The following is a 27,676-nucleotide window of genomic DNA, read 5'->3' as shown; positions in this document are numbered from 1 at the left end:
CTACAGTCTCAAGTGGATTAATCAGAAAATGCTGGTCATATTTTGCGTCGCACTTGCGTTCACAATTGGGCGTAAGTATGCATACAAAAGTCAACTTCTGTTATTATCACTTTATTTTTACAGTGAATTTGTGTGAAAGGTATTGTTTATTATTTTAAATATTTTGTAATAACTGGTTTGCATCTGATTTCTTTGTCAGGGTGCAGAGATGACCAAAACTTTTTGACAGAGACTGTTAATGTTGGAGAAGATGTGACTCTAATATGTAGTCGCCAGAGTCTCCATTTGACTCAGAGGAACCTTATTTTGGATCAGACTTGTTGCTGGAAACTTGCCTGAAGTCTTAGGAGCCACTTACACTTTTGATAATGCCCATATTAATACAAGACTCCTCGAATTCACTGCAAAACAAGAGCCTGGAACATTTGTTCTCCATATCACCAAAACAGAGCTGAGTGATACTGCATTTTACTACTGTGAAAAACATGTTGAACTACGAACAACATTTCTGAATATCATTTTTCTGAGAGTCAAAGGTAAATGGAACAATATTCACTTTGTTGATATCCATCATTCAGTTAGTAGAAGTTTTTTAGTATTTCGTGGCCTTCCATTGTTTTTACAATGTATTTTAACTTCCATTTCAAAAAGAGTAATATTTTCTTCCTCATTTTCCAGAACCTAAACCTGATATCACGACCATTGTTCAAGACATTTCATCTGATCCAGTCCGTCCAGGAGACTCAGTGACTCTGCAGTGTTCAGTCCTCTCTGTCTCTGAGAAGAAAACATGTCCAGGAGATTACAGCGTGTACTGGTTCAGATCTGGATCAGATGAATCTCATCCCAGTGTCATTTACACTCAAAGGAACAGCGGTAGTGAATGTGAAAAGAGTGCTGAGGCTCATTCTCAGAAATGTGTCTACAACTTCTCCAGGAACATTGTCAGCTCCTCTGATTCTGGGACTTATTACTGTGCTGTGGCCACATGTGGAGAGATATTATTTGGAAATGGAACAAAGCTGGACATTGAAGGTAATCAGTTAATTTTCATATTAAATCATTTTACTAGAAGACAAGTTAAATCTTTAAAGATCAGCATCAAGCAAATATTTATTGTATTACCAAGAGGCAACATTAAACACAAATGTAATCATATTCTTTTCCTGTTAATGAACATGTGGTGCTTGTTCCTTTTCTTAATGTTTTAGCAGCCAACGTGTGGTTAATTGGTGATTCTCAGAGGGCAAACACAGTTCTGCCTCTACTGTCTGCTGCTTTGGCTCTAAGTTTGATCATTATAGCTTTACTGATTTACACCATCAAGAAAAAACAGTAGTGATTGTTTCAAAGGTAATAAAACCTACTTTTAATCAATCTTCAGTTCATTTTTAGCTATAGAATGAAATTCTGTGCATCCTTACTGGTAGTTATTCAGGGTGTTTCATGTTGTTATCCAGCTTCTTCTGCTGCCATGCAAACAAATACTGCAACAACGATGGGTGATCAACAAAGTCCAAAGGCAAGTAATGTCGTTTTTTATTTTATTATTATTTATTCACATTTGTGGTGTCTAATAATGTTTTCCCATATATTTCTACAGAACGATGAAGACTCATTGGTATATTCTGTGCCAAATTTTACAAGGAAAGCTGGCCGGGCTCCAAGGCGTGGCGCAAAAGCCGTCGATGGAGAGAGCATTTACACAGATGTCAGGGTTTTGGGGTAGGAACAGCAACATATACGCTTGAGATGTTTATTTAATGCTCATATGGTACACCATGTGAGGGGTGTTAGAAGAATATGTTACATTACATGGCAGAGATTTTTTCTCTCAGCAGTTATACATTCGGAACAGATCTTTTTATCTACTCTTTTTTGTTTTAATTCTGTACATTTTTCACTAACAGTTTCAGTCTACATAGATATACATATATGATACATGGATAGGCTTTTTTGGAATATCATTGTGTAAAAGTGGTAGGTGTTTTCTAACTGTTTCTTTTATATATGCTATACATTAGTGAATTCTTACGTGGAAAGTTCATGTTAAAGCTTTTAGTGTCACGGAAGGAACAATGGGCATCTAACTTACCGACTCAGATGCTTGAGTAATTTAATTTTTTTTTTTTCTACAGTATGTAATTGAAATGAAGAAAAATGTTGTTGTTGTGAATTAACTGTTAATACTCTTGTTTTGTAAGCCAGACACAAAGGAAGACTATTTTATAAATAATAGAAAAAACCTGCCGCCAACAGTGCATTACTAAATTCTGTGGCATTTTGTGAGCAGTCTATAATTGATTTAGCTATTGGGATCAGTAAACTCATAACCTCTACTTGCTTAACGCAGCAAAAATAAATGATATATAACTCACTTGTGCAATTCCATGCACTGTATTAATTTTAGAAATTGTACATTACCACATTATTGTACTTCAGTTCATCAGACATCAGTAGTTTGCCATTTCTGTTGTGTGTTGCATTTTGAGACAACTGTTTTCATCAGGCCCATACTTAAAAATCAAGTCTATTTAGTCTGCCTACTGCCATTGGAAAGTGTACCCATTTTTTCCTCTGGTCATTGTTGGCAGGACAACATGCCCAATAAGTCCTCATCCTGAAACAGAAAAAAACATTGACTGTTGGTAGGAGAAGGGGTTGCAAACTGTGCTCCCCAATGCTAAGGTCAGACACTATCCACCTCAACTGGTCACTATAACATCCGCACTTCAACTACAACATACTGCCCCTTCTTTTAAAAGAGGACAGTCATGATGTGCACCACCACAAGAGGTCGCATGTGGGAGAATAGTCAACACACAGAAAATTGTGCATTTGATGGTGTGGTTCATTTAGGTTGCTTTGAACACTGTCATTCTTACTCTGGTACAGACAGAACACCTGCGCTAAGACACTTTGAAAAGGAAGGTGTCTGTCCACTTCTAAGAGTCTAATGTGGTTTGTGTTCTGAGAACACAATGGGTGAACCACAGGACTGTTTGACAGTGATTTTGTGGCACTTTGAACACTAAACTAAATAAAAATGAATGTGAAGTATAGAACATCACTTGCTAACCATGGTAAAACAAAAGTGTATCAGAGGGAAGGACGGAGGGTGTGTACTCCCCACCTCCCCCCGGTTCTCAGAAAATGCAAGTGGCTTTAAAGAGAGATGTGATGTGCTTATGTCCTTCAGCACACATGCAGGCATTTCCTAACCGAAAGTGAGTTAAGAAATAACCACACCTTTTGAGAGCAGCCATTTTCCTTCATCTAGCACCACCATCAGGTAGATATTTTTGTCTTTTTTGGGCTGTCTTGACAACTATTAGATCAGCTGTCGTGAAATGTAATAAAGATATCGTGCCCAGAGGATGAATCCTAATCACTTTGGTGATCCCAATAACTTCTCCTACCATCGGGTCAAATTGGACTGTTGGTCTTGTTAACTTGTGAATCTGTGTATTGTTGATGATGCAGGATGGCAAGTCACTAAAATGCTTGTATTTTAAGTAAGCAAATGAATAATAATGAGATTTAAGTAATTGTGTAAAACCAGGATTCCTTGTTTCAAAGTTACAGAGACCGCCTGCCTAGTAATGTAAAAAAAAAAAATGATTATGCTGCAGTTTGACATTGGTCTCCTGTATTCGAGCAAAACCACAAAACCTCAAAAGTCATAAACTTGCATAAGAACAGTGTGACAGGAAATGTGCCTTTGAGACCTCGGTACTGTGATAACCAAGCGGATGTGTCAGACCATCTGACCCATTACAATATTCTTATCATTACTTTTACACCAACAACGATCCCAACAAGAGACAACATCAGCATGATTCTTTTATGGATTACACTGCTTCTTCTCCATCAAGGATGTAAGTGTTTTCTGCCTCTGCCCAGCCTGTTTATTATTCAAATGTTTTTGCAAGGGGGGCCTATTCTTTTTTAAAATAATTTTGTTACACATATAAAGGGAATATGGCCATCTACATATTAACAGTTCATATATAATGTGTCTATCAATGTACGTAATAAGTGCTCTGTTCTCTTATTATTCTGTAAAACCAATTTTATCTTTTCCATTGTCTTTTAATTCAGATGCACTGATCTCAGTGACAACAGCTCAACTTGGTGAACCTGTGACCTTATCATGTTTTTTCCCTGAATCAGAGTATAGCAATACACGTATCAAGTGGTACAAACAAACTATTGGTGACACACTTTTATTAATTACTACACTGATGAAAGCTACTGCATATCCTACATTTGAAGAAGGGTTCCCTTCCTCTCGATTTAATGTAAACCATACCACGACCTCAAGTATTCTGACCATTCTGAGGACGGTCCAAGAAGATGAGGCAATGTATCACTGTGCAGTCACTACCTGGAGTAAGGATCAGTGGAGTGGAGTATATTTGTCCTTTAAAGGTAATACATGTGTGTGTAGAATCACAAATGTTTTTCTGTGTCATCACAGTTTGTTCATTTACAATTTTAACATCCATTATAACCTTTTGACATTTTTATGTGACCACCCTTCACTCTATCCACTCTTCTGTATTTTATAGGAAGCTTTCAGAAGATGTTGAACTATACTGTTGTTCAGTGGCCGACAGTATCTGATCCAGTCCATCCAGGAGACTCGATGACTTTCCAGTGTTCAGTCCTCTCTGACTCTGAGAAGTCGTCCTGCTCAGCTGTTCACAGTGTGCACTGGTTTGGAGTCCGATCAGATAAATCTCTCCCACACATAATTTATGCTGATGGAAATAGACCTTATGAATGTGACAAAAGACCTGATGCACGTTCTCCTCCAAAGAGCTGTGTTTATCGCTTCTCTAAGACTGTCAGCTCCTCTGATGCAGGGACTTATTACTGTGCTGTGGACATGTGTGGAGAGATATTATTTGGAAATGGATCAAAACTGGACATTGAAGGTAACTGTATCCGCATTCTGTTTAAGTAGTTTTTGATTTTATTTTGTTTTAAAGTTGGAAATCCTCTTATTCCACAGTTTGACAGCATAATAAATGTTCTATAAGACCTTGTTCATTCCAACCAATGACTTAATTTTGTTTATGGCTGCACCATTCATTGATGTTCAAAAGTATTTTAGATGTTAGGCATTTAATTTTCTTCCCCTTTCTCCTTCATTCAACCTGTCATATTTGGTATTTTGCTAGCTTAATGAGGGGAATGAAAGGAAGTAAAATTATTGATTTAAGTGTTGTTTACTCTCTGAAAAGTCAAATTAAATCTATATGGATCAAGTGTTAAGCAAATATCTTTTGTCTAGTAAAATCCTCTAAAGGGTTATTAATGAAAATGTAATTATACCAAGCTTTCATTGATTGAACCTTTTCATGTTTCAGGAACCAACTTGTGGTCCTTTGGTGGTTTACTAAGGGACAGTATGATGCTGTATCTCCTGTGTGCTCTCTTCACCATAAGTGTGATTGTTACATCCCTCCTCATTTACACCATCAAGAAAAACCAGTGTGATTATTGCAATGGTAACAGAAATTAGGTCAAACATTATTTAGCTGATGACATTAAAGCTACTGCATCCTTATTTATTTTTAATCTGATGATTTTTATTATTATGATTTTATATTGCAGCTGCTGTTTCCCTGCAAGAAAATGTTGCAAAAAAGATTTTCATGGTAAGATAAATTTATAGTAAGTTATAATGCATTTTGATTGTTTTGTCATCTCACATAATTTGTAATACATTTCCCCAGAGAGATGAGAAGGACACATGGATTTACTCAGCTGTTGTCTTTACCATGATGAAAACTGGGAATGGTAGAACAATGGATGCAAAAGCAGTGGACAGAGAGAAGATCTACGCTGCTGTCAAGGCTTATGGGCTGGATTAGTGAATTAACTGGACTGTTTGAGATCAGTTAGTATGTGATAGTTGATGTTATTCTGTTTGAAGCTAAATGCTGTTGTTTCATGTGGCTGTAATTTAATGTTGTACACATAATATACAGTATATCTTGATTTGTGTTCTAATGCTTAAAAGGATTTAGATAAATCAATGTGTTTTGTTCTGTTTATTTTTGACTTACAGTGATAAGCACAGCTTTGAGTGGAGATCTCCCCTTCACCCATCTATACTGCTGTCACATTAATATGTTGCTGTATATGTCAGCTGGGTTACAGTTAGTCATTAGTATTTAAGACCCATCTAGAGCTCTACTGTTTTCACTGTCAACAGTAAAAGACAGTGTTAAGGTGCTGGTTAGAGAAAGAACAAAAAAAGTCATAGGCCATGCAGTGACACAGTCTATTTGGAGACCACAAGGCAGGAAGCCCGTCTTTTCACTGAGTGTGGGTATACCACAGGTTTATGTCATTTGATTCTTGCATTTATTAAACTATGTCATTAATAAAATAGACCTGACCTATTCCTGTGCCAAACTCATGATGGTCTGACAATCTGATATTTTGCAGTGATCACAAATCACAAAATGGAAGAGTTATATTTTACTGTCTCCTAACCCTAGGGGGCACTAAAATGGCTTTAAGAATCAAGCAATGTCATGTTTCTGTGTGTGGTGTTTGAAGAACTAAACTAAAAATAACTCTTGATCTATGGTGTGCAAAACAACATTAGCAAACAAAACCAAAACTAATATGTGCTTACAATGATGATTTCTATACTGGAGTTTGACAGTGTTTATTGATGTTATGAGGAAAGATCAAAGCAGCTTCACTTGTGACCTTTGACAGATTAACTTTACAAAAAAAAGACTCTACATTTTGAAATTGTAATGACAGTTAGCAAAAAAAGGGTATGCACACCACAATGGAGGTGGTGTAACACCCTGTGTGAATGTGGCATGCAAGGTTTTGATGATAGACATGACTTACAGTACAGCATTGTACTGGCTACTCCAAGTTCAGGTTGAATGTTAGAAACTTGGCAATAAAATGGGCGTAGTCCAACTTGAATGTAGCATCTTCTTTAGTATATATGTCAAACCCACATTTTCTGTCCTGAGGCACTGATGCGTAAATATTTCATTACTTTCAACTTCAGTACTCAGGCTTGTACAATCAGTCATGTTCACCCAGAATGGCTGAACCTATAGGAAGTGTTTATGTCTGGAGAACCAACATAGAACCAACATAGGCTGAATCATACATCCTGAAGTTTACAGACTTAAAATTAATTTCTAAACCATCAGGTTAAAACCAATGTCATTATAAAATGTATGTGTATGTACAAAAGGCATGCGACCCAGTGCAACTGCACTATTCATGGTGTCAGCCATGCAAAGATGAGCGAAGCTGAAGTCCTCTGTATAGACTTGAGGTCTGATTCACATGCTCTGACCATAGAGAGGGTTAGTGCGATGGGTGATGGTTTGCTCTCACATCAGAGTACACACACTCCTGTGGTGACTCTCTCTGAATCTTCCCTCTTTTCACTCTCCTCGAGGAGAAATTCAGTGCTACATAGTTCACTGCTTCTCCATCACCATCCTACAAATGATAATTGGGCATTAGTAATTCATACTTTCATTTTTAATAGTCAGGAAGTAATTGTAAAACAGCACAGGCACAATGACAACAAGAATGCTTTTACTGTCATCCATTTTTGCACCAAGTATCAAATTTATTTGAATTATATTTACCAGGTCAGTTGATTGATCAACTGCCAACTTGTCATGTCCAGGGTTGTGTGTGGCACTTGTTGATCCTGTTAATGAAAGCAAATCCTTCAGCAAGTGTGCATACACTGAGTGTATTCTGCTGTCGTATCAGTGTGACTTATGTCGATCATTCAGTTGTTAAAATATCTATGTGCTTTACTTAACCACTTAACATGACTAAAATTTAATAATATGCCTTAAATGCAATGTAATCAGTGTTTAGTCATGTCTTGCTTTTATCTATGTCTTTTTTCAGGGTCTTTAAATTAATCTCAGTAAACACTGTATTGTCTTTTTACTTCACAACTGAGACATGTTAATTATATTGTGAGCCCATAAATGATATAATTTAAGCACATTTTACTGTAATTCTTTGATTTTAGATTTACAACTTAAAAGGTTTAATAATAATTAAGGATTCTTCCACTAATTAACTTAGAGTGTATAATAGAATTCAGTAGCTTCCTACCTCATGACCAAAACTAATACATTATGACCTAAAAGTAACGATTTTAGTAGCGCATGTTTAAAAATAATGTGAGAAAGACATAAGATACTTTTTTTAGGTTTGTGCGAAAGCATAGTAGTATCATGGATTCAAACTTTTATTTTTTACTGATGAGACAAGTAAAACCAATATGTGTAATGTTGGATTGTTACATAAAAAGTCTATGTGCGTTCAATGAACCTACCTTTGCAATTTTTACAAGCTCTCCTTTGATTCAAGCAGAAAACAAGGACAGTGATCACAGCCAGACTGCAGGCCAGCAGTCCTCCAAGCACAAAGTCAACTGGGTCCAGTTGTGGTGCTGGAATTAGAGGCATTTTACTGTCTTCTTGAAGCAATAATAAGATTAACTAGAAAATTATATATGCAAGAACCGCATGAAAAGCACAGTTTTAAAAGACACGATAATGTAATTCAACTAACAGTTCACATGTCACACAGCTGTGTTCTACCTGACTTAAAGATGTAACTTGAAAAGGAAAAAAAACTACTAGAGTAGCAGCCACAAACTTAAAACCACATTATGAGACAGTTAAATTAACTTCAAACTTAACTACTATAGAACCTTTTCTCATCAGACATTTTGATTTGGTTTAGCTGGATAAACGTGTGGAGCTATTGACATTAATGAACGATCCATGAGCCAGCATGCACAGCACCCTGAGACTGGAATATATACATTGAATGCAGCCATTAGTCATCTAATGAAACACACCTCTGCTTCTCCTGGCTTACATATATGATATCAGAATATCTATTATGAAAAAGGTTTATTGGATCTATTTATTTGTAAAACAACATACTATTGTAATCAGACTAAATGTAATCTGTAATCTGAGTTAATGGTTCAGATGTATTTAAAATTTGAAGATGTAAAAACCTACTTGTCTCAACTTTAGTTCCTTCACCAAACAGGATCTCTCCACATGTGACCACAGCACAGTAGTAAGTCCCAGAATCAGAGGAGTCCTGTATAGTTTTAGACAAACTGTAGACACAGCTCCTTTCCTCTTGTTCATCACATCTGTTCCTCTGAGTGTAAATGATTCCTGGATGAGATCCTCCTGATCCAGCTCTGAACCAGTGCACACTGTGTTCACCTGGACACTGGACTCTGGTTTCTTTGTTCTTGGAGAGAAGTGAACACTGGAGAGTCACTGGCTCCCCCAGTTGGACTGATGCTGTCTCTGGACTTTGTTTCACGTGGACAGATTTCTGCTGATTCTGATCTGTGTGAGTTAGGAAAAACGTCATCAAAAAGAATTAATAATCTAAATTAATTGCATGACATAAAATTTGGTAATGGCTGTTGAGGACATAGACATGGAAAATAGCAAAGTTTACCGTTCACAGCCAGATAGGTGCCATTAACAAAGCTCTGTGAATATGCTGCTCCACTTTGACAGAAATATGTTGCTTCATCCTCTTTGGTTACATTGTTGATGGTAAGAAGATACTCAGCCTCCCCTTCTGTGACTTTGAAACGTGAATTATCAAATTGTCCAGTCAGCGTTTGCTTGGAATAAGTTCCTTTAGCAACTGTTTGGATCATATATCCAGGAGTCTGCCTGTACCAGTTAAAGAACTGACCTTCCTTCTCAGAGATTTGACACTGCAAAGTCACATTCCCACCAACTTCAACCACATTTACTGAAATCTGCTGAGGAACCTCTGCAGTTTGAATCAGAGCTAAAGAAAAGAGACAAACACAAAAATGTCAAATGTCTCCCATCAGAAAGATGCCTGCCGCTGTCTTTTAACTATATTTTAACACAGTTGAATATAAATAGTCATATTAGTTAAAAGTTGCACTTACACACTGTACTAAGAAGAATCAAAGCAGCCAGTCTTTCGGTCATTGTGGTAAAACACCCTTCTCTTGCACTACTGATGTCTTCCTACCTAAATGAAGGTTTGGTCACAGAATCATCAAAGTCTACAAAGTAGAAATTGTTCTGATTGGCTGAAAGGCTGAAACTGCACTTCCTCCTTAAATGTAACAAATACATGGAACCCATTTTCAACGACACTTAAATGTACATGTGCTGTTGATTTTTTCTTCCTACAGTTAGGCGAGTTGATATTTTCAAATCAGTTTTTTTTTATTGTGACTTAACTTCAGGTACCGTCTTATAATTTTACATTTGTGAACCCTAGGTTCTAGCAATCAATATGTACTGATGATGTTAATGTGGTTTAAAGCTATCATTCATCAAGAACAGAATGTAACTTATGCTAGACAAATAGTTTGTAGTTGTACCCACCTCAGATGTCTTTCACTTTCCCTGCTTTTGTGACATCAGCCATGTAAACAAACAGTGACGACTCTCCTGAAGGAGAGGTCAGTTACAGAGACAACTGTACTGGAAAGTTATTATTGTGAGTCTTTTGGTGTAAATTGAGCAATTACACTGGAAGTAGTGTGTTATATATTTGTCTTTGTTGGTTTAAAGTGTGGTTAGGGTGGTGCATGTGTAGAGTAATCTTAAGCCTGAGATGGGGTCATCCTGACCTGCAATAACTGATTTTTTCCCATTACTTGGGGGAAGCACAATCAAGTTATGAACACAATATTGATGTATAATCACCTTTTAAGTTGATGCGGTGTGCTTGTTACACCATGTCAACAACATGTTTACACATCCAGCAGGTCTAGCATGTGTGTGGCCACTTACTTAATGCAAGTCCAATATTTACTATCTGTTTTTCAATTCATGCACAGTGCATTTGTCTGGTTGCTGTATGTATTTGCATATTGGTTTCATAGAACGTTATAAAGGCGGTTTGTATTCAAAATAACAAAAGACTACACAGCCTATACAGATAGACATAGGCGGTGGTCGAGCCATTTCTCTACCTGAGACCTACCTGAGTATTAAGGCTGTTTATGCAGAAGAAAGAGACCTCACCATAAGCTTCAACAGGATATGTGGTGAGGTTAGAGGTATGAGAAGAAAGAGCTATAAGAGGCTAATTTTAGTTTAACCACTGAACCAAATTATGTTAGTTTTACTTGTCTGTATATGTGCTAATCATGTGTTAATCATTGTCTATAAACAATAGGATTCATAGTTTTTGCTTAAACATTTCATTCACTACCCATCTTTCTTCCCAATCCAAGTTAGGAAGTCAAGCAAGTATAATGCTCATCTGTGTGCAGTTCTATTTTTGTGGCTTTATTGTGTGCTGTACACTGCAACAAATCTTAAAGGAACATCGTACCCTATTTGCTCTCTTGCAGAAAATAATATGATAAGACTGATGCCATTCCTGATGCCTCTGTGTTAAATTTGGAACTGGAGAAAAGAGGAAATTAGCTTAGCTTAGCAAGAGTGGACATGGGGAAACTGCTAGCCTGGCTCTCTCCAGAGTTCACTAATTTACCTACCAGCACACTTAAAGCTCACTAATTAAGACATAATCTCATTTGTTCACTTAGTAGATATAATAGAAATGTAAAAACAATAATGTGTGGTTTTATAGGGAGTTATGTGCTGTAATTATTTTCCTGTTAAACAAAAGGGTGGGTGTGGTGACTCCCTGGGCTCTTGTCACTGTGTGGTTTCCAGGCCACTTGTGGAAACATAACACAAACTGCTATTACATAGTGAGACTGTAGGATTTGTTATACCTAAATCATTTAAATGGTTATATATTATATTTTGTTCAAACAAACTAGTGAACGATGACTTATGTTTGCAGTAAAGTCTCCTGATTTGCCAAGTAAAAGGACAAGGTCAAAGCTCTCTCTGTTTCTGTCAGCTTTTATTGTAGCATTAATAATTAAATGATAGCATTAACAAAGTGTTAGTCCACTTTGCTGAAAAGGTAGAAAAAGTTTTGAATATGACAGCACTGTAAAATGAGGGAGAATGATTTGTTCTAACATCCAGTATTCTCAAATCAGCATCCATAGATATTTAATAATACTAATAAAAATAATAAAGACAGGTTAGTGCAGAGGCACAGTAATAATATGCACTCAGTCTTCCCAATACAGAATTGCCCATTCAGAAATACCATTATTATTACAACAAAGCAACATTAGCAAACACAAGTTAAGGCTAGAACATGTTTTTATGGAAATGTGGACGTCTCTGAACAGCCCTTGTATATGAAGGTGGACTTACACAGGGCTCATTCAGTGACATTCACATGGCTGTCTAACATACATGCATGTATTTTGAGTATAATGCTTCTGTGGATTTTTTTTGTTGTTGCTTGTTTGTTTTGTTTTTCTGTCACGGCAGCCATTAGATCAACTGATCAGCCCTCTTCACCTTTGGGTTCAACACAGAACATTGAGATTTGCATCAGCTCCTCTGTGAGGCTCTGCAAAACATAGTTACACATGACACCCTGCTCTGTACTGACCCACAGAAACCCCAGCCTTAAGTGTCAATAAAAAATGCAAACTAATCTCTCGCGAAGTTAACAGCATTAACACACACTTTATCCATGCAGTACATGTTGAAATGGGTTTCTTACATATAACAAAGAGCTGTTTTTGGGGCGTGGGGGGTGGGTGCAGTTGGTGGATATCACCCAACAGAAATCAGAGCTTATTGTTGCTACTGTTTTCTCTTTTTTCTCCCTCCTGCAGTGATTCCGGTGAGAATAGCTGTGCTTCTGTGTCACCATCCTAAAAATAATGATTGTTTTGTTTTAATAAAAGTATTAAATGTTACCACTGAGACAAGAAGATAGATAAAGTGTGGAATATAGTTATAGATAATAAGGCTTTGATTTATATTAATGTGCCACTACAGACTAAAGGTACGGTAGTGTGCACCAGGGCCAAGTGTAATCATGGCTAGAATGACCATTTATAGAATAGTTAGCTTACACTCTGTCAATCAAATCAAGATACCATTAACTCCTCATGACACATGATTGTCCACAACTCCTGTAGAGGCTTAAAATATCAGAAGTTTGACAATATCATGTTGCAAATTGAGACCTGTATTTTCCAAATTTAGTGAAACAGGTCCCTGAACACATCTCCAAACCTGATATCAGGAAGACTTTCTGTGGCATCCTGGATTCAGAAAAACACTGCAATTTTGCAGTTGTGCTAAACTTACCTTCAGTCTCTTGCAAAAACAAGGATGGAAATCACAGTCACACACAGAGCCAACAGTACACTGAGCACAATGACAACTGGGCTCCATTCTTGTCCTGAAATCAGAAAAAAAAAGTACAAGCAGAGATTTAACTTATGACTCCTCATTTACTTTTAACAAATTATTGTTTTATTATTGTAGTAGGCTAAACACTGAATAATATACATGAACTGCAGTAAATTTCATTCAGTTCACAATAACATGTATTTGAGTATTTTAAAGAATATTTTGGAAGTGACATTTCTGTTCACAACATTTAAAACAGTAACTGTTGAGAGTGATGAGTAAATGTGATAAACAAGATAGATGAACTATTAAGAATCAGTTTTAATAACATTGTGCTTGTTTTCTACTGACTGTGATATATTTATTGTTAATGTTCTTTTTCTCTTCCCACAGAGGCTCTTTACAACCTGCTTGATTGTCTGACTGCTCATGTTCCTTGTCCTGTGTGACCAGTTCTAGCGACCATCATTACGTCCCAACCCTCTGACACAGCCACTCTGGTGAGTACCGTGTTGTCCTGACTGATAGAACAGCAATTAGATAAACTAAGTTTACTGACATGTTATTTTCTGGTACTTTTACTTATGGAGACAGTCTAACTAATCGATACTGTGGTATTCCAGCAACTCCCATGTTCTGAGGTAAAATTGCTTTTTGTCAGTGGAGTCTGGTAGCAATATACAGAAATGTTTCTGGTTAATCAAAAAGGATCTTACTCTTTAATTAAAAGGTCTATCTATGTAGGAATCCATAATGTTGTCAGACACTTAATAATAATAATAACTATCCAAGCCTGTCTGTGGTAAAAACAAGCATTTTAGTGGACTTACTTTGACACTGACAAATGCCCATTTGGATTATATTGGAGCAACTGTTAAGGAATGTTTTTCAATTATGTAAATATAATTGTTAAGAATATAATATCTAAAAATACAATTATTTTAATAGGACTGTAAAAACCTACTTGTCTCCACTTTAGTTCCTTCACCAAACAGGATCTCTCCACATGTGACCACAGCACAGTAGTAAGTCCCAGAATCAGAGGAGTCCTGTATAGTTTTAGACAAACTGTAGACACAGCTCCTTTCCTCTTGTTCATCACATCTGTTCCTCTGAGTGTAAATGATTCCTGGATGAGATCCTCCTGATCCTGCTCTGAACCAGTGCACACTGTGTTCACCTGGACACTGGACTCTGGTTTCTTTGTTCTTGGAGAGAAGTGAACACTGGAGAGTCACTGGGCTCCCCCAGTTGGACTGATGCTGTCTCTGGACTTTGTTTCACGTGGACAGATTTCTGCTGATTCTGATCTGTGTGAGTTAGGAAAAACGTCATCAAAAAGAATTAATAATCTAAATTAATTGCATGACATAAAATTTGGTAATGGCTGTTGAGGACATAGACGTGGAAAATAGCAAAGTTTACCGTTCACAGCCAGATAGGTGCCATTAACAAAGCTCTGTGAATACGCTGCTCCACTTTGACAGAAATATGTTGCTTCATCCTCTTTGGTTACATTGTTGATGGTAAGAAGATACTCAGCCTCCCCTTCTGTGACTTTGAAACGTGAATTATCAAATTGTCCAGTCAGCGTTTGCTTGGAATAAGTTCCTTTAGCAACTGTTTGGACCATATATCCAGGAGTCTGCCTGTACCAGTTAAAGAACTGACCTTCCTTCTCAGAGATTTGACACTGCAAAGTCACATTCCCACCAACTTCAACCACATTTACTGAAATCTGCTGAGGAACCTCTGCAGTTTGAATCAGAGCTAAAGAAAAGAGACAAACAGAAACAATGAAAAATGTCAAATGTCTCCCATCAGAAAGATGCCTGCCGCTGTCTTTTAACTATATTTTAACACAGTTGAATGTAAACAGTCATATTAGTTAAAAGTTGCACTTACACACTGTACTAAGAAGAATCAAAGCAGCCAGTCTTTCGGTCATTGTGGTAAAACACCCTTCTCTTGCACTACTGATGTCTTCCTACCTAAATGAAGGTTTGGTCACAGAATCATCAAAGTCTACAAAGTGGAAATCGTCTTGATTGGCTAAAAGACTGAAAATACACTTCTTCCCTCCCTAAATAGAAAAAATTCATGGTCCGTTTTCAGTGACACTTAAATGTACATGTACTGTTGATTGTTGTTTCCTACTGTTAGAAGAGATGATATTTTCGAAGCAGTTTTGTTAATTGTGTTGAAGTTCAGGTACCATCTATTTGTAATCCCCTGTTTTTAGCAGTTAATATTTATTGATGATGTTAATGTGGTTTGACTCCAGCATTCATCAATGATAGAATGTGCATTGTGACTTACAGTAGAGAAAGGATCACATCAGATGTCCTGTAAACAAGCTCTCTTGAAGGAAGAAACTAATTTTTACAAGTCATTGGCATCTCTGGAGTTTGGAGGCCAGGTCAATGTCTTGAACTCTTTGTCATGTTCCTCAAGCCATTTCTGAGCAGTTTTTGCAGTATGGCGGGAGAATTGTCCTGTGGGGGAGGCCCTGCACTTGGGGGAGTGCTGTTGCCATGGGAGTGTGTGCTTGGTTTGCAGCAATGTTTAGGTGGCTGGCACGTGTCAAGTAACACATTAATATTGTATTGTAATGAGATGATCAATGATACTAAAGACATGGCAGCAAGTTTAAAATTATACATCTTGCTGGTTATTTCATTAATTACAGGACTTAATTACAAGACTTCCCCAGAGGAAACTTTTCTGAGTTGGTCGAGGTAGCTAAACGCAATGTAGCCTAAGAAAACATGAGCAAATAGACAAAATACACAAAAATTAAGAAAACATCTTCTGTTGTCTATTTGGTTGTGTTGTGAGTAATTGCAGCACATGTGTGTTGTCAAATTGATGGTGTTTTCTTAAGTTGCTTGTGTTTAGATCATAGATAGTTTTCATAAAGGTTAGAGTTAAATTTTTGAAGCACAGGAAAGACAGAGACAGAGATAGCAGACATACACCTGCAGAGTATATATTCTGTTTGTCCACCTCAACTTCCCCCAATGGCAGATGAAAAGTAACAAAGAAGGAAGAAGCTTTTTATCTGTCTTTAAAAAAATACTGGGGCGGATGAGGGCAGACCTGTGTCTTTCTAGTTTCACAACACTTTACAATGGCAAAACAAAAAAAGACTACGCAGCCCGCACAGATAGACATAGGCTGTGGCATGCCGTTTCTCTACCTTTGATCAAGCACCAAGACTGTTTACACAGATGACACTTCACTATAGGTATCAACAGGATATGTAGTGATGTTAGAGGTGTTGTTAGTTACAAGAGGCAAATTTTCTTTTTAACCAGTGAACCTATATATATAGGTTATATATATAGGTTAGGTATATACATATATCTCCAAAGTTCATAAATAAATCGGCCAGTACACCTCAAGCTCGCTGATTAAGACGTGTGCTGTGTCTCAAATTGGATACTTCAGTCAGTACGCTCACGTGGTATACTATGTACACTGTATATTAACTGGCATAGTCTGTCAATTCCTACAGGGTAGCACAGATTTTTAAAAGTTGGAGGCTAGCTGTTTCCTCGTTTCCAGTCAATGCCAAGCTAGGCTAGTCTCTGACTCCAATTCACTACTCTCAGCAAGAGGATGAAAAAGCACTTGTCCCAAAATGTCAAACTTGTCCTTTAATAAGGCTGCAAAAACTGAACCTAAGTAAATGTCTTAACTATTGAAACATGCATTGTTTTACTTGCACTCTTCACTATTGATCTATTAACATATACTGTCAAAAGAAAAAGTAGAGGTTATTTTAAGGAGGATCTGTAGGATTTGTTATTGTACAACATTTTAAATGTTTTATATATATGTGTTGTTCAACCAGACTAATGAGTGAGTGATGACTTATGTTTGCAGTAAAGTTTGTTTGATTTACCAAATAAAAGGACATGGTCAAAGTTCTTAGTTTCTGGCAGCTTTTATTATAGCATTTATAATTATAATAATAGCAGTAAGTGTCAATCCACTTTGTTGAAAAGGTGGATAAAGTTTTGAAGATGACAGCACTGTAAAGTGAAATAGAATGATTTGTAGTAACAGCTAATTTTGTCAAATCAGTATGCATAGATATTTAATGATGATAATAAAAAAATAAAGACAGAGATCAGTGCAAAGGCAAATGAAACCTATCAAACAAGATTAACTCAATCTTCCATTCTTATTACAACAAAGCAACATTAGCCAACAACAAGTTAAGCTGGAACATGTTTGTCTGGAGAAGTGGATATCTCTGAACAGCCCCGTGTATGTACGCCAACATGCACAGCACTCATTCGGAGAAACTCACATGGTTGTATCTCCCATACCTGTATGTATTTTGAGTATAATGTTTCTGTGTTTTTTCATTCCTGTTACGAATCCCTCACGCTACAGGCATTAGATCAACTGATTGGCTGTCTTCACTTTCAGGTCCATGTGACACATGGATAAGATTTGGGAGGCGTGTGCATCAGCTCCTCTGTGAGTCTCTGAAAGATGTATTTTATATGTAAATGGACAGATGATTCACCAAAAGACCAAGACTTCACAGATGCAGTTTGATAGTGTTACATAAACACAAATGGTGGCAGCATTATGTTTCACAAATGATTGTCCCAAACTGCAAATAAATTTGAGAATCAACCAAGGCTTTCGCATGCTCATACATGGTTTGCAAGTACAGCGTTTAGTTTGAATAGTGAAATATGTCAAAATTAGTAACATGATATGTTGCAAATTAAGACCTGCATTTTCCAAATTTAGTGAAACAGGCTCCTGGACTCAACAGAAAATCTGGTATAAGCAAGACTTTCTGTGACAAGATCCAGAAAAATACTGCATTTAAAATACTGCATTTTTTCAGTTGTTCTTAACTTACCTTTACTCTCTTGCGAAAAGAAGGATGGAAATAACAATCACACACAGAGCCAACAGTACACCGAGCACAATGACAACTGGGCTCCATTCTTGTCCCTCTTGTCCTGTTATCAGAAAAAAAATTCTGACATTTAACTCTTGACTCCTCATTTACTCTTACCATATTATTGACTTTTACTGGACTAACAACAACATACATGAGCTACAGAGAATATCATTTAATTAGTCAAATTCATGTAATTTAAAATTACAAGTAATATTTATATAATATAATGAATATTATAAGTAATATTTTGAATGTGACATCTCAGTTCATGGCAATTAAAACAGTCAGTGGAAGAGTGATGAAATATAATAAACTAGATTATCTATTAAGAATCAGTTATGATAACATGGACCCAATAAAGTAATTACTGAGATCACTGAAGGTGGCGACATCGATTAAAAAACAAAGAAACGATCAGACAGGTTGTAATCAAGCCAACAGTTTAAATGTTATAGTAGTTACTACTGTATTTGGAGTGCACCTATAATGTTGATAATAATTCCTCATTACACAGTAAAATTGATGTTTACAAAATACAGTTCAAGTGATACATTATCATTAATGTTCTTTTTCTCTTCCAGATGAGTCTGACCAACCTGGGGATGTTGTTTACAACCTGCATGATTGTCTGACCGCTCATGTTTCTTGTCCTGTGTGACCGTCATCATTACGTCCCAACATCTCAGCAGTTACTCTGGTGAGTACCATGTTGCCCTAACTGATAGAACTGCAATTAGATAAACAGTCTAATAAGACCTTTAAATGAGTAAAGTGTTTTTGTTAATTATTTAAATATAGCAATTAAGAATACAGTGTAAAAAAATACTATTATATTAATATGTACTGTAAAGGATCTGTACGTACCTGTCTCCACTTTAGTTCCTTCACCAAACAGGATTTGTCCACATGTGACCACAGCACAGTAGTAAGTCCCAGTGTCAGAGGAGTCCTGTATAGTTTTGGACAAACTGTAGACACAGCTCCTTTCCTCTTGTTCATCACTCCTGCTGCTGTGAGTGTAAACGATGCCAAAATCTGATCCTTCTATTCCAGCTCTGAACCAGTGCACACTGTGTTCACCTGGACACTGGACGCTGGTTTCGTTGCTCTTGGAGAGAAGTGAACACTGGAGAGTCACTGGGTCTCCCAGCTGGACTGACTCAGTCTCCGGTTTTTGCTTCATATAAATCGATATTGGACGATTTTTATGATCTGTGTGTTTCACAAAACAGTATCAAAAGAAATTCAGTTATTCAAATATTATTCCATTTTTAAATTATTTTTGAGTATGAAATGTCTGAAATGTATACAGGCCACTGACACAGGCATAACAGATAGTTATACTGAAATGAACACACTTTACCATTCACAGCCAATATTGTGCCTTTTGTGAATTTCATTTTATATGCTGATCCTGTTTGACAGAAGTATGTTGCCTCATCTTCTTTGCTTACATTCCTTATGATTAGAGAATAATGATCACCCACTTTTGTGACTTTGAATCTTGGGTTGTCAAATTGTCCTTCAAGTGTTAATTTGTCAAAAGTCCCCGCAGCCACTGTTTGGACCATATATCCAAAATTTTGCTTGTACCAGTAAAACAACCTGGTTTCATCCCCAAAGACTGGACATTTCAGATTCAAATTGTCACCAACTTCAACCACAGTCAGAGGGATCTGCTGAGAAACCTCTGCAGTTTGAATCAGAGCTAAAGAAGACAAATAAACAACATCAGAATTAGCAGACACCAACCTAGACAACATGACAAGAATAACAGTAGCAGCTTACAGAAAAAAATATAGCATTATGACAATTATAAATTACTAAATGTCTTATATATTTTACCCTTTTCTTTAGTTCACACTCATACTTTACTCACACTAGATAAAAAAATTGCACTCACATGCTCCACTAAGAAGAATCAAAGCAGCTAGTTGTCCGAACATTGTGGTACAACGTCCCTCTCTTGCACAACTGATGTCTTGTCTCATGACTGAGATGATCTGAGGTTTGCAAAGCAAAAGTTAAGGTGATTGGCTAAAACTCAGACAATGTGCAATAGCCCTGTGATCATACCTGAATTGCATATTTATACCTTTTTTCAGCGTATAATAAATGGACCTTCAGTTAGATTGTTTTAAAATTTGTGTAATGAGTGTTTTAGATGTAAACTCAACAACAGCCTCAGGGAGGAAAAAACATGTGGCTTAAAATTGTAGCCACCACCTCCTGAAATGTCAACCTGAGCAATCACTTTTTTCTAAAAAAGACCTGTTGCAGAGCTGTGTGACCTGTCTAATGCAGGGCTACCAGTCACCAGGTAGCATATTGTTATGCACAGGCAGCTGATTCTCCAAGGTAAACTGAGTGACTGATAGATAGACCTATACTTACAACAGTGTACAAGTTACAGTTGTAATAAGGAATTTATTGTGGAAAAATGTATTCTTTTTTTCTTCCAAACTCAGTATTATTGTTATTCTATTAACATTACTGGGCAATTATGCAGGACATGGTTTAGGTCTGGTGCAGTTTTGGGCAGTAACATATTATTTAGTAACATATTATCTGATTAGTTTTTCAGTAAGAAGTAGTGTAATGGATTACAATGTGAAATTCGGTAATCCCAGTTAAGACAGTGTTTCTTTGGGGGGTTAGTTTGGTCTCTATGTGTTTCTCACCTAGTTTTGTTTTAAGTTGTTTTAAGTTGGACAACACAATTAAGGCCAGGTCAAGTTACAAATTGTTGGGCTGGCTGCTTGTTTAAACCACAGCTTTTTTTGATATGTTAAGTACAAAAGACACACGGGGCGCGTACCACATTGGGCCTAAGTGCCCTGAACAGTTGGTCCTTGGATTGACTCCCGGTCCGGCCAGACCTTTACTGCATGTCATTCCCCTGCTCTCTCTCCCTGTTTCCTGCCTTAACCGTCCTATCCGAATAAAGGCGAAAAGCCCAAAAAGATCATTTAAAAAAAACACATAAAAGATACGCCTTTGAAAATGTAACATTGAACTTTTGCTGCTGACTGGTAAGTAATTCTCATGTGAGAGAGAGTGAGAAATGGCACTTGCCATATTTAGTTGATTGGCTGTTGGTTAGTATTTTGCATTCAATTCATTCACACCAACAGTTGCGCAAGTTGTCACAATGTTTAATTCACTATTGTCTTTGTGGATACAACTTAAACAAACACTCAGGCGTGTTAGTGGTTAAGATGCATATCATATGACCACAAAGTCCCCCTCTCCAGCCATCAGTGTTTGTAGCATGTTACACCCTTTCACTCCCCTCTCATTTCCTGTATGTCTCAACTATCAGCTATTCTACATATTCCAAAAGGCAAACAAAAAGAATTACATTAAAAAAGGTGTTTTTGTCCAAATATGTATGGAGATGGCAGATTCATACTAGTTTAAAATCACACGTCCTGTTTGTAGAACATCCTGGAAGAAACTGAATAAGCTACAGAAGGGCTTATGGCTAGAGTAAGAAGAGTTTTAAGCACAGCTCTACAGTGGTTTTGAGTGGTGGACCATCACAGTATACCATAGTTGTAGATAAGATAACAAATAGAAGGCAGGAGCTTTTCATTTTGAAAGTGCATTCAATTTCTTTCTATTTAAAACTTATCTGTCTCTTTTCAGTCTCATGAGATTTTGCAAAGACAATTTGCATTGAAAACAACAAGCAAAGCCACAAGCAACAGCTACACTGACAGATACAAGCTGTGGTGGGCCGTCTCTCTGCCTTTGACCAACCACTAAAGCTGTTTACTCAGAAGAGACCTGACTATGGGCTTTAACAGGATATGTAGTGAGGTTAGAGGTGCAAGAAGGGAAGTGTTACAAGAGGCATCATAAAGCTAATTTTAATTGAACCGTTATACAGTTGCTGCTCAGTTATAGTGAAGAAGGAATACAGAGATCTGTACTTTCACAGTACAGTTTTGGTTTGTTACTCTTTTGTGAGCTTAACTTATTGTAAATGAAGGAGAGGTGCAAAGCAAGTGTAGCAGTCAAGCTGAGCTTACTCACATGGTGCAGTGTTCAGCTATGGTTTATGTGGGAGACTGCAAAAAATGACCATATAGGTCATCTGTGCAGGCAGCTTATTATTATGACCCATAGTTACAGTTTATAATTAGGTGACCTTGAGCATCTGTATTAGTAACTATGACAGGAGCAAAGGAGGGAATCAGGTGATGTGATAGCAATTGTTCTTTCTTTCAACTACTACCACTGTTCCACAAGGATAGCTGCATGTTTATTATTGTAACCATGACAACAAAGGTCCTCTAATCTTAATGAAGTACTTTCATTCAACCCAAACCACAATCTTTCCCTAAACCTAACCAAGTTGTTTTTGTGCCACCGTAGTGTGCGCAGAGACAAACAACCTTTATGGTCATTTAGGTTGGAAAACTTCTTTTTACACAGCTCTATCAAGTGATGTTAGACAATCTTTTGTTTAAACAGACAGATCTGTGCACAAATACCAGACGGACCAAAAACTAAAAGAAAAAAGAAATGAGAGATTTTAATCAGATCAGAGTTCTTTGTAACTTAATACACAATGAGACACATTTTCAAACGGCTCAAACACAAAACCACACATTCTTTTTTTATTCTAACCATGTAGTGTGCTACATGCATTATACGTCATACTGCAGTGAAAAGGAGGGGGGGGGTGCCTTTGAGTCAACCAGGTCCACCGCTCACTGTGATAATGTGGTCTGTAATGTTTCCATCTGCAAGCACATCAAGCGCCTCTGAGAACAAATGTACCAAAGAGTCACGTCTTCTTATGGTCCTTGAGCTGCGTGTTTCACTCTTGGTCGACAAGTATGTGAAGTCCAACAAGATCACAGAAGTAATTCTAAAAAAAAATAATAATAATAATATTTAAGTGTCATGTTCGCGTGAATAATTGATGGAGAGTAAAAGATTATGATTTTGCAGCAGTATATTTAGACATGGATATATTGCACATTGTTACATTGGTTGACGCATTCAGTTTGCAAAGTTTCCTTTAGAGTTATGAGATAAAAGAGGCAGGTCAAAGCGGGAGTGGGAGGATCACAGTTCAAACCCCTGCTTTTAACACAAAGAGCTGGGTTGGACCAGTGAATGTTTGCACTCTCCTCTCTCAACCAACAACCACCACAGACACAGACAAGTGCGCTACAAACACCCACTGACTGACAAGTACTCTGTCACTGACCAGGTATGAGATTGTTAGTGCCCTGCACCATGAAAGTATTACTGTTCCACAAGTGAAATAATATTACTGTATATGATAGTATTAATAAGATTTAAATGGCTGAGAATGACAGGAAGCAAAAGGTGTTTTGAAATCACACCTCATTGTTGGTGTCCAACCACAGCAATGCATCTTTCCATGCATCATTTGTTTCGTTTGTCAGTAGTGACTGTAAATGTGCATCTGTGTCTGGACACACACACACACACACACACACACAAGAATATACAAATCAATACACAAATGTATATATGACAGGGCTCTTATTTTTATAAATAGATTTTACCTGTTATTCCCCCTGTGTTCATTCCCTGTATATTTAATTGGAACACATGAGGAACACATAAGTGACAAACATTGCACTCTGTCAGTCACCTTGGTTGTTTTAGCTACTTAAAACAAAAGGCTTCATTTTTTAAAGCTATTGCTGATGTCACAGTGATTAAAGTGTTGCCTCACAATAATAAGGTTCAGACTTCTTAATTCATTGAGTGGGACATCGTCCTCTGTCCAAAAGGCGTTCATGTTAGTTGAATCTGAAACTAAGCTGCACAGTGTTACCTTATTGGCTGGTGTAACAGCCCTCCCCCACTGTCTGCTTCACTCTTTACCACAAATGACTGACAGAGTAGGCAGGGGTCAACACCAGTGATGTGGAGTGCCTGAATTCAGTGCGGTTATTCAAGATGGCTCCTCTCTCCTCGACTCCCAGTGTGACGATCTGTTTATTTATTTCATCCAAACAAAAGAATCAGACAAAATGTGTTTTGTCAGTAGTGACATGGTTGTTGGATGTTAAACTGTCATAAAAACATGTATATAAATATATTAGCTAGTGAACAAAAGAGTAGTTAAAGGTTGTACCTGCCGTTTGTTAAGTCATCTGGTTTTCACCAGTAGATGGCACTGAAGTGCATTAAAATCTCAATACACACAAACCAAATGTGGAAGGCCACAAATAATGCAACTACTGGATTTGTCGTTATACTTGCATTAATCCAAAGTTTTGATTCAAAATTGTCTTGCACTTATTACACACACAGAATCAAATCCATCCCAGTCCAAACCCTAGTAGTTTTAGATCTATGCTTGAGCCACAAAGTTACAGGATCACTGTAAGGCACTGCATTTTCATACCTCCAAGCTGGCGACAGCCATAGGCCGACGCATGAATGTTTTTGTGTTGTCTATCCGTCCATTCCTTCGTCCCATTCTTGTGAACATAATATTTCAGAAACATCTTGAGGCAAATTCTTCAAATTTGGGAATAAAAAGTTCACTTGGACTCAAGGATGAACTGATTAGAATTTAGTGGTCAAAGGTCAAGATCACTGTGAATGCACAATTTCACACAAATGCCTATGAGGAGTAGATGACATGAAGTGATGACATTTGATAATTGTAAGGTGGAAACTGTATTAATTGTATAGCTCTTCTGTGCAGCTTGGTTGAAGATGTGTGTGCAGCATCCATATTTTAGAATTTGTAGCTTCTTCCCAGCAACATCCATAGATGATGCTTGTCTACTGTCATGGATTCAACTTTGAGTTCTATCAGCTTTAGACAGGCAGATACAGATGTAAACTGCAACTGGTTGGCGGAGGCATACAACCGTGGGCAGTAACTCTAGTTCTAGTAATTCTGTATATAAATCCTGTAATTTTTAATTTTACCTTCTTGCTTTACCTAAATACTCCTTGTGTCCATAGTGTTTTAGTTGCATAACCCTAACCAGTGCAGGACTGCTTGTTTTTCTTGTCACTGAAAACATTGTTATGCTGCAGAATGAATTCGGGACTGATCAAACACCTCCCTGATGGTATTGTATTTTGGAATCAGAATCTAAATTTGAAAATCATGATATTTTTGGTTTACTAGTAACTAATCTGTAGAGGGAATAACAACAGTAGTAAAATATGTAATGTTAAATGGGTAAAGCCAATCCTCATGACATAAACAACACCTGCTATTCAACACATACAAACTAAACATCGCTTTTGCTGTTGCTGATGTTTATCACAGAGAGAAATTAAAGCCCACTCTGAAACATGAAACCAGAGCTTGTTGTTGGTGTTGTCTCATGTGTTCAGTTTGATATTAGCTCCTGTGGTAGAACAGTGAAACACCAGTATACAGAGAAGCCAATCAGATTGCTCTGAATGTGTTCCCTCCCACTTGATGTGATTATTAAAGCGAGTTATTTTATAATACAGTCTATATCACAAATAACAGCACTCTCAAGAGGAATAAACCAGAAAATGCTGATCATATTTTATATGCTGCTGATGCTTAGAGTAGGGCGTAAGTAATGTCAGATGGTCCGATTTACTCTGATCTGATCTTACGGTACATATACACTCTGTATATGTCTATGTCTGTTGTTATTCACTGCTCTGTTTAATGTCTTTTCAGGATGCACAGGCAAGCAGATTGAGCTGAAGACTGTTCGTGTTGGAGATGATGTACACCTGACATGTCCCCGCATAGGTTCAGGAACCTTGTTTTGGATCAGGCTTGTTTCGGGAAACCTTCCTAAAATCTTAGGAAAAACATATAGCTACGAGCCTGATCCTCGCATTACAGCCACTGAGGGGCATGGAACATTTGATCTGCATATTGGAAAAGCAAAGCTAAGTGATGCGGCAGTTTACTACTGTGTGAAAACACAACAAGGAGAATTAATATTTTTAGAAGGAACAGACCTGAGAGTTGAAGGTAAATACAGCCAAAAAGCAACAGATTTTTCAGATTCCTTTAATATGGTTTTGGTTTTGGTATGGTTTTTAAGTGTTTTTTGTTTGTTTTTTTTATTTCCCAGGACCACAACCTGTTACCACTGCAGTCCCTACATCTAATCCAGTCCACCCAGAAGACTTTGTGACTCTCCAGTGTTCAGTCCTTTCAGACTCTGAGAACAAAACACATCTAGAAGAAAAGTGCATGTACTGTTTTAGAGCTGGATCACATCAGTCTCTCCCAAGTTTTAATTATACTCAAGGAGACAGTGTTTATGAAAATGAAATGAACCCAGAGGGAGTCTCAACAAAGAAATGTATCCACAGCTTCTTGAAGAACATCAGCTGCTCTGATGCTGGGACTTATCACTGTGCTGTGGCCAAATGTGGAGAGAGATTCTCTGAAAATGAAAGAAAACTGGATGTTGAAGGTAATTGCAGAACATTTCTACTAGCATAACTGTGTTTAATTGCAAATCAGCTAGAATCCATTAAATCTATCAAATAGTAATACAATGGTGAATTACACTTTATTACACTTTTACTAATAAAGATTGTTTTTTCTCCATGTATTTCAGCAGTCAACATATGGGATTCTCACAGGGTCAACACACTTTTGCTTCTCTTGTGTGTTGCTTTAGCTATAACTCTGATTGCTTTAGCTTTCCTCATTCATTCCATAAAGGCTTATGATTGTTGCAATGGTAAGGGAACATTTCTTATACGTTGTTTTACTTGGAAAGAGTTAACTTCATTTGATTCACATTAGCACTGATCACAAGTTAACCAAAAGAACAGTTGCTTGGTAATGTAGTGAAATTCAGATAATAATTTTTGCTAGTTTTTCTTTATTGTTATTGTCTTTTTTTTTTTGCAAATTATTTTCTAATACAGTTCTCTTTGTTTAACAGGTAGATGGCAAAATCAGCATTTAAGGGTAAGATTAATCTTCTAAAAAAAAAATCTGGTTCCTTTTCATCTTAAATGCATTTATCATGATTTCACAAAATTTACCATATATACTTCTTCAGAGACATGAGGACGTGTGGGTTTATTCAGCTGTCGTCTTTACCATGATGAAAGGTGGCAGAGGTGGAATGAGTTGTGCAAAAGCAGCGGAGCGAGAGAGGATCTATGAGGCTTTTGGGTTTGATAGCCAGTCAGTCAGTTCCAGCAAACAAATCTCTCAGTGAAAACTAATAAATCATTTGACCTAGGAAAGGAAAACTTCTTATTAATATCCGTATTTGTGAAATGTTTGTCAAATCATCAAACGCATCTGCTCACTTCATTTCTAACATGTAAGCTTCATATTTTTCCTCATAAGTAAAATGAGGAGTTACAGGTGCTAAAATCAAATGCAGATAAAGAAGCAGTGCTGAATAAAGCAATTTGAGCTTGCATTATTTTCAAGCTTCAAGCACCACTGGAAGGGAAACTA

General features: G+C 37.1%; 4 protein-coding genes across 8 annotated transcripts; 2 read left to right on the top strand and 2 right to left on the bottom strand.

The window, feature by feature from the left end:
* The first annotated feature begins 3,713 nt into the window (after positions 1–3,713).
* On the top strand, positions 3,714–6,433 carry LOC108895080 (uncharacterized). Its single transcript, XM_018693744.2, has 6 exons — positions 3,714–3,878; positions 4,102–4,431; positions 4,572–4,940; positions 5,376–5,516; positions 5,623–5,666; positions 5,745–6,433. The coding sequence occupies exons 1-6, from the start codon at positions 3,836–3,838 to the stop codon at positions 5,880–5,882; spliced, it is 1,065 nt and encodes a 354-aa protein (XP_018549260.1). The 5' UTR covers positions 3,714–3,835; the 3' UTR covers positions 5,883–6,433.
* A 239-nt stretch (positions 6,434–6,672) lies between these two features.
* LOC108895081 (uncharacterized) lies at positions 6,673–15,290 on the bottom strand. Of its 3 annotated transcripts, none has more exons than XM_051072511.1 (6): positions 15,210–15,290; positions 14,730–15,074; positions 9,060–9,404; positions 8,360–8,476; positions 7,650–7,714; positions 6,673–7,497 (listed from the first exon to the last, which is right to left on the bottom strand). In XM_051072511.1, exons 1-6 carry the CDS (start codon positions 15,250–15,252, stop codon positions 7,360–7,362), a joined length of 1,053 nt encoding a protein of 350 aa, XP_050928468.1. In that variant the 5' UTR covers positions 15,253–15,290; the 3' UTR covers positions 6,673–7,359. The 3 variants fall into 3 exon arrangements, with proteins under 3 accessions (XP_050928468.1, XP_050928467.1, XP_018549261.1); XM_051072510.1 differs by lacking the exon at positions 14,730–15,074 and adding an exon at positions 9,520–9,864; XM_018693745.2 differs by lacking the exons at positions 14,730–15,074; positions 15,210–15,290 and adding exons at positions 9,520–9,864; positions 9,992–10,072.
* Positions 15,291–17,243: 1,953 nt separating this feature from the next.
* LOC108895082 (uncharacterized) lies at positions 17,244–20,400 on the bottom strand. 3 transcript variants are annotated; one of them, XR_007813702.1, is made up of 6 exons: positions 20,141–20,400; positions 19,601–19,945; positions 19,102–19,449; positions 18,834–18,964; positions 18,193–18,295; positions 17,244–17,803 (listed from the first exon to the last, which is right to left on the bottom strand). XR_007813702.1 is itself a non-coding variant. In XM_051072518.1 (5 exons), the coding sequence occupies exons 1-4, from the start codon at positions 20,226–20,228 to the stop codon at positions 18,195–18,197; spliced, it is 882 nt and encodes a 293-aa protein (XP_050928475.1). In that variant the 5' UTR covers positions 20,229–20,391; the 3' UTR covers positions 17,244–17,803; positions 18,193–18,194. The 3 variants fall into 3 exon arrangements, 1 of the variants encoding a protein (XP_050928475.1); XR_007813703.1 differs by having other exon boundaries at positions 18,834–18,955; positions 20,141–20,399; XM_051072518.1 differs by lacking the exon at positions 18,834–18,964 and having other exon boundaries at positions 20,141–20,391.
* A 5,408-nt stretch (positions 20,401–25,808) lies between these two features.
* Positions 25,809–27,045, top strand: LOC108895059 (uncharacterized). The gene is made up of 4 exons (XM_051072611.1): positions 25,809–25,818; positions 25,913–26,215; positions 26,319–26,666; positions 26,814–27,045. The coding sequence occupies exons 1-4, from the start codon at positions 25,809–25,811 to the stop codon at positions 27,002–27,004; spliced, it is 852 nt and encodes a 283-aa protein (XP_050928568.1). The 3' UTR covers positions 27,005–27,045.
* The last annotated feature ends 631 nt before the right edge of the window (positions 27,046–27,676 follow it).

The sequence above is a fragment of the Lates calcarifer genome, linkage group LG8 (genome assembly GCF_001640805.2).
Source record: "Lates calcarifer isolate ASB-BC8 linkage group LG8, TLL_Latcal_v3, whole genome shotgun sequence".
Lineage (NCBI taxonomy): Eukaryota > Metazoa > Chordata > Actinopteri > Centropomidae > Lates > Lates calcarifer.
The sequence above is the reverse complement of the archived record's forward strand: the minus strand, read 5'-3'. Positions and strand labels throughout refer to the sequence as shown.

Bases quoted from the DNA above. Each gene is read 5' to 3' on its own strand.
- LOC108895082 (XM_051072518.1), bottom strand. From the start codon at position 20,228: ATGAGACAAGACATCAGTTGTGCAAGAGAGGGACGTTGTACCACAATG. The intron at 19,946-20,140 runs GTGAGTGCAATT...TGTCTTCTTTAG, and splicing joins GATTCTTCTTAGTGGAGCAT to CTCTGATTCAAACTGCAGAG. The intron at 18,296-19,101 runs GTACGTACAGAT...TTCTGATAACAG, and splicing joins AGGAACTAAAGTGGAGACAG to GACAAGAGGGACAAGAATGG.
- LOC108895059 (XM_051072611.1), top strand. The intron at 26,216-26,318 runs GTAAATACAGCC...TTTATTTCCCAG, and splicing joins AACAGACCTGAGAGTTGAAG to GACCACAACCTGTTACCACT. The intron at 26,667-26,813 runs GTAATTGCAGAA...CATGTATTTCAG, and splicing joins AAGAAAACTGGATGTTGAAG to CAGTCAACATATGGGATTCT.
- LOC108895081 (XM_051072511.1), bottom strand. From the start codon at position 15,252: ATGACCGAAAGACTGGCTGCTTTGATTCTTCTTAGTACAGTGT. The intron at 9,405-14,729 runs GTAAACTTTGCT...TAACTCACACAG, and splicing joins CACCTATCTGGCTGTGAACG to ATCAGAATCAGCAGAAATCT. The intron at 8,477-9,059 runs GTAGGTTTTTAC...CTCTAATTCCAG, and splicing joins AGGAACTAAAGTTGAGACAA to CACCACAACTGGACCCAGTT.
- LOC108895080 (XM_018693744.2), top strand. From the start codon at position 3,836: ATGATTCTTTTATGGATTACACTGCTTCTTCTCCATCAAGGAT. The intron at 3,879-4,101 runs GTAAGTGTTTTC...CTTTTAATTCAG, and splicing joins GCTTCTTCTCCATCAAGGAT to ATGCACTGATCTCAGTGACA. The intron at 5,667-5,744 runs GTAAGATAAATT...ACATTTCCCCAG, and splicing joins TTGCAAAAAAGATTTTCATG to AGAGATGAGAAGGACACATG.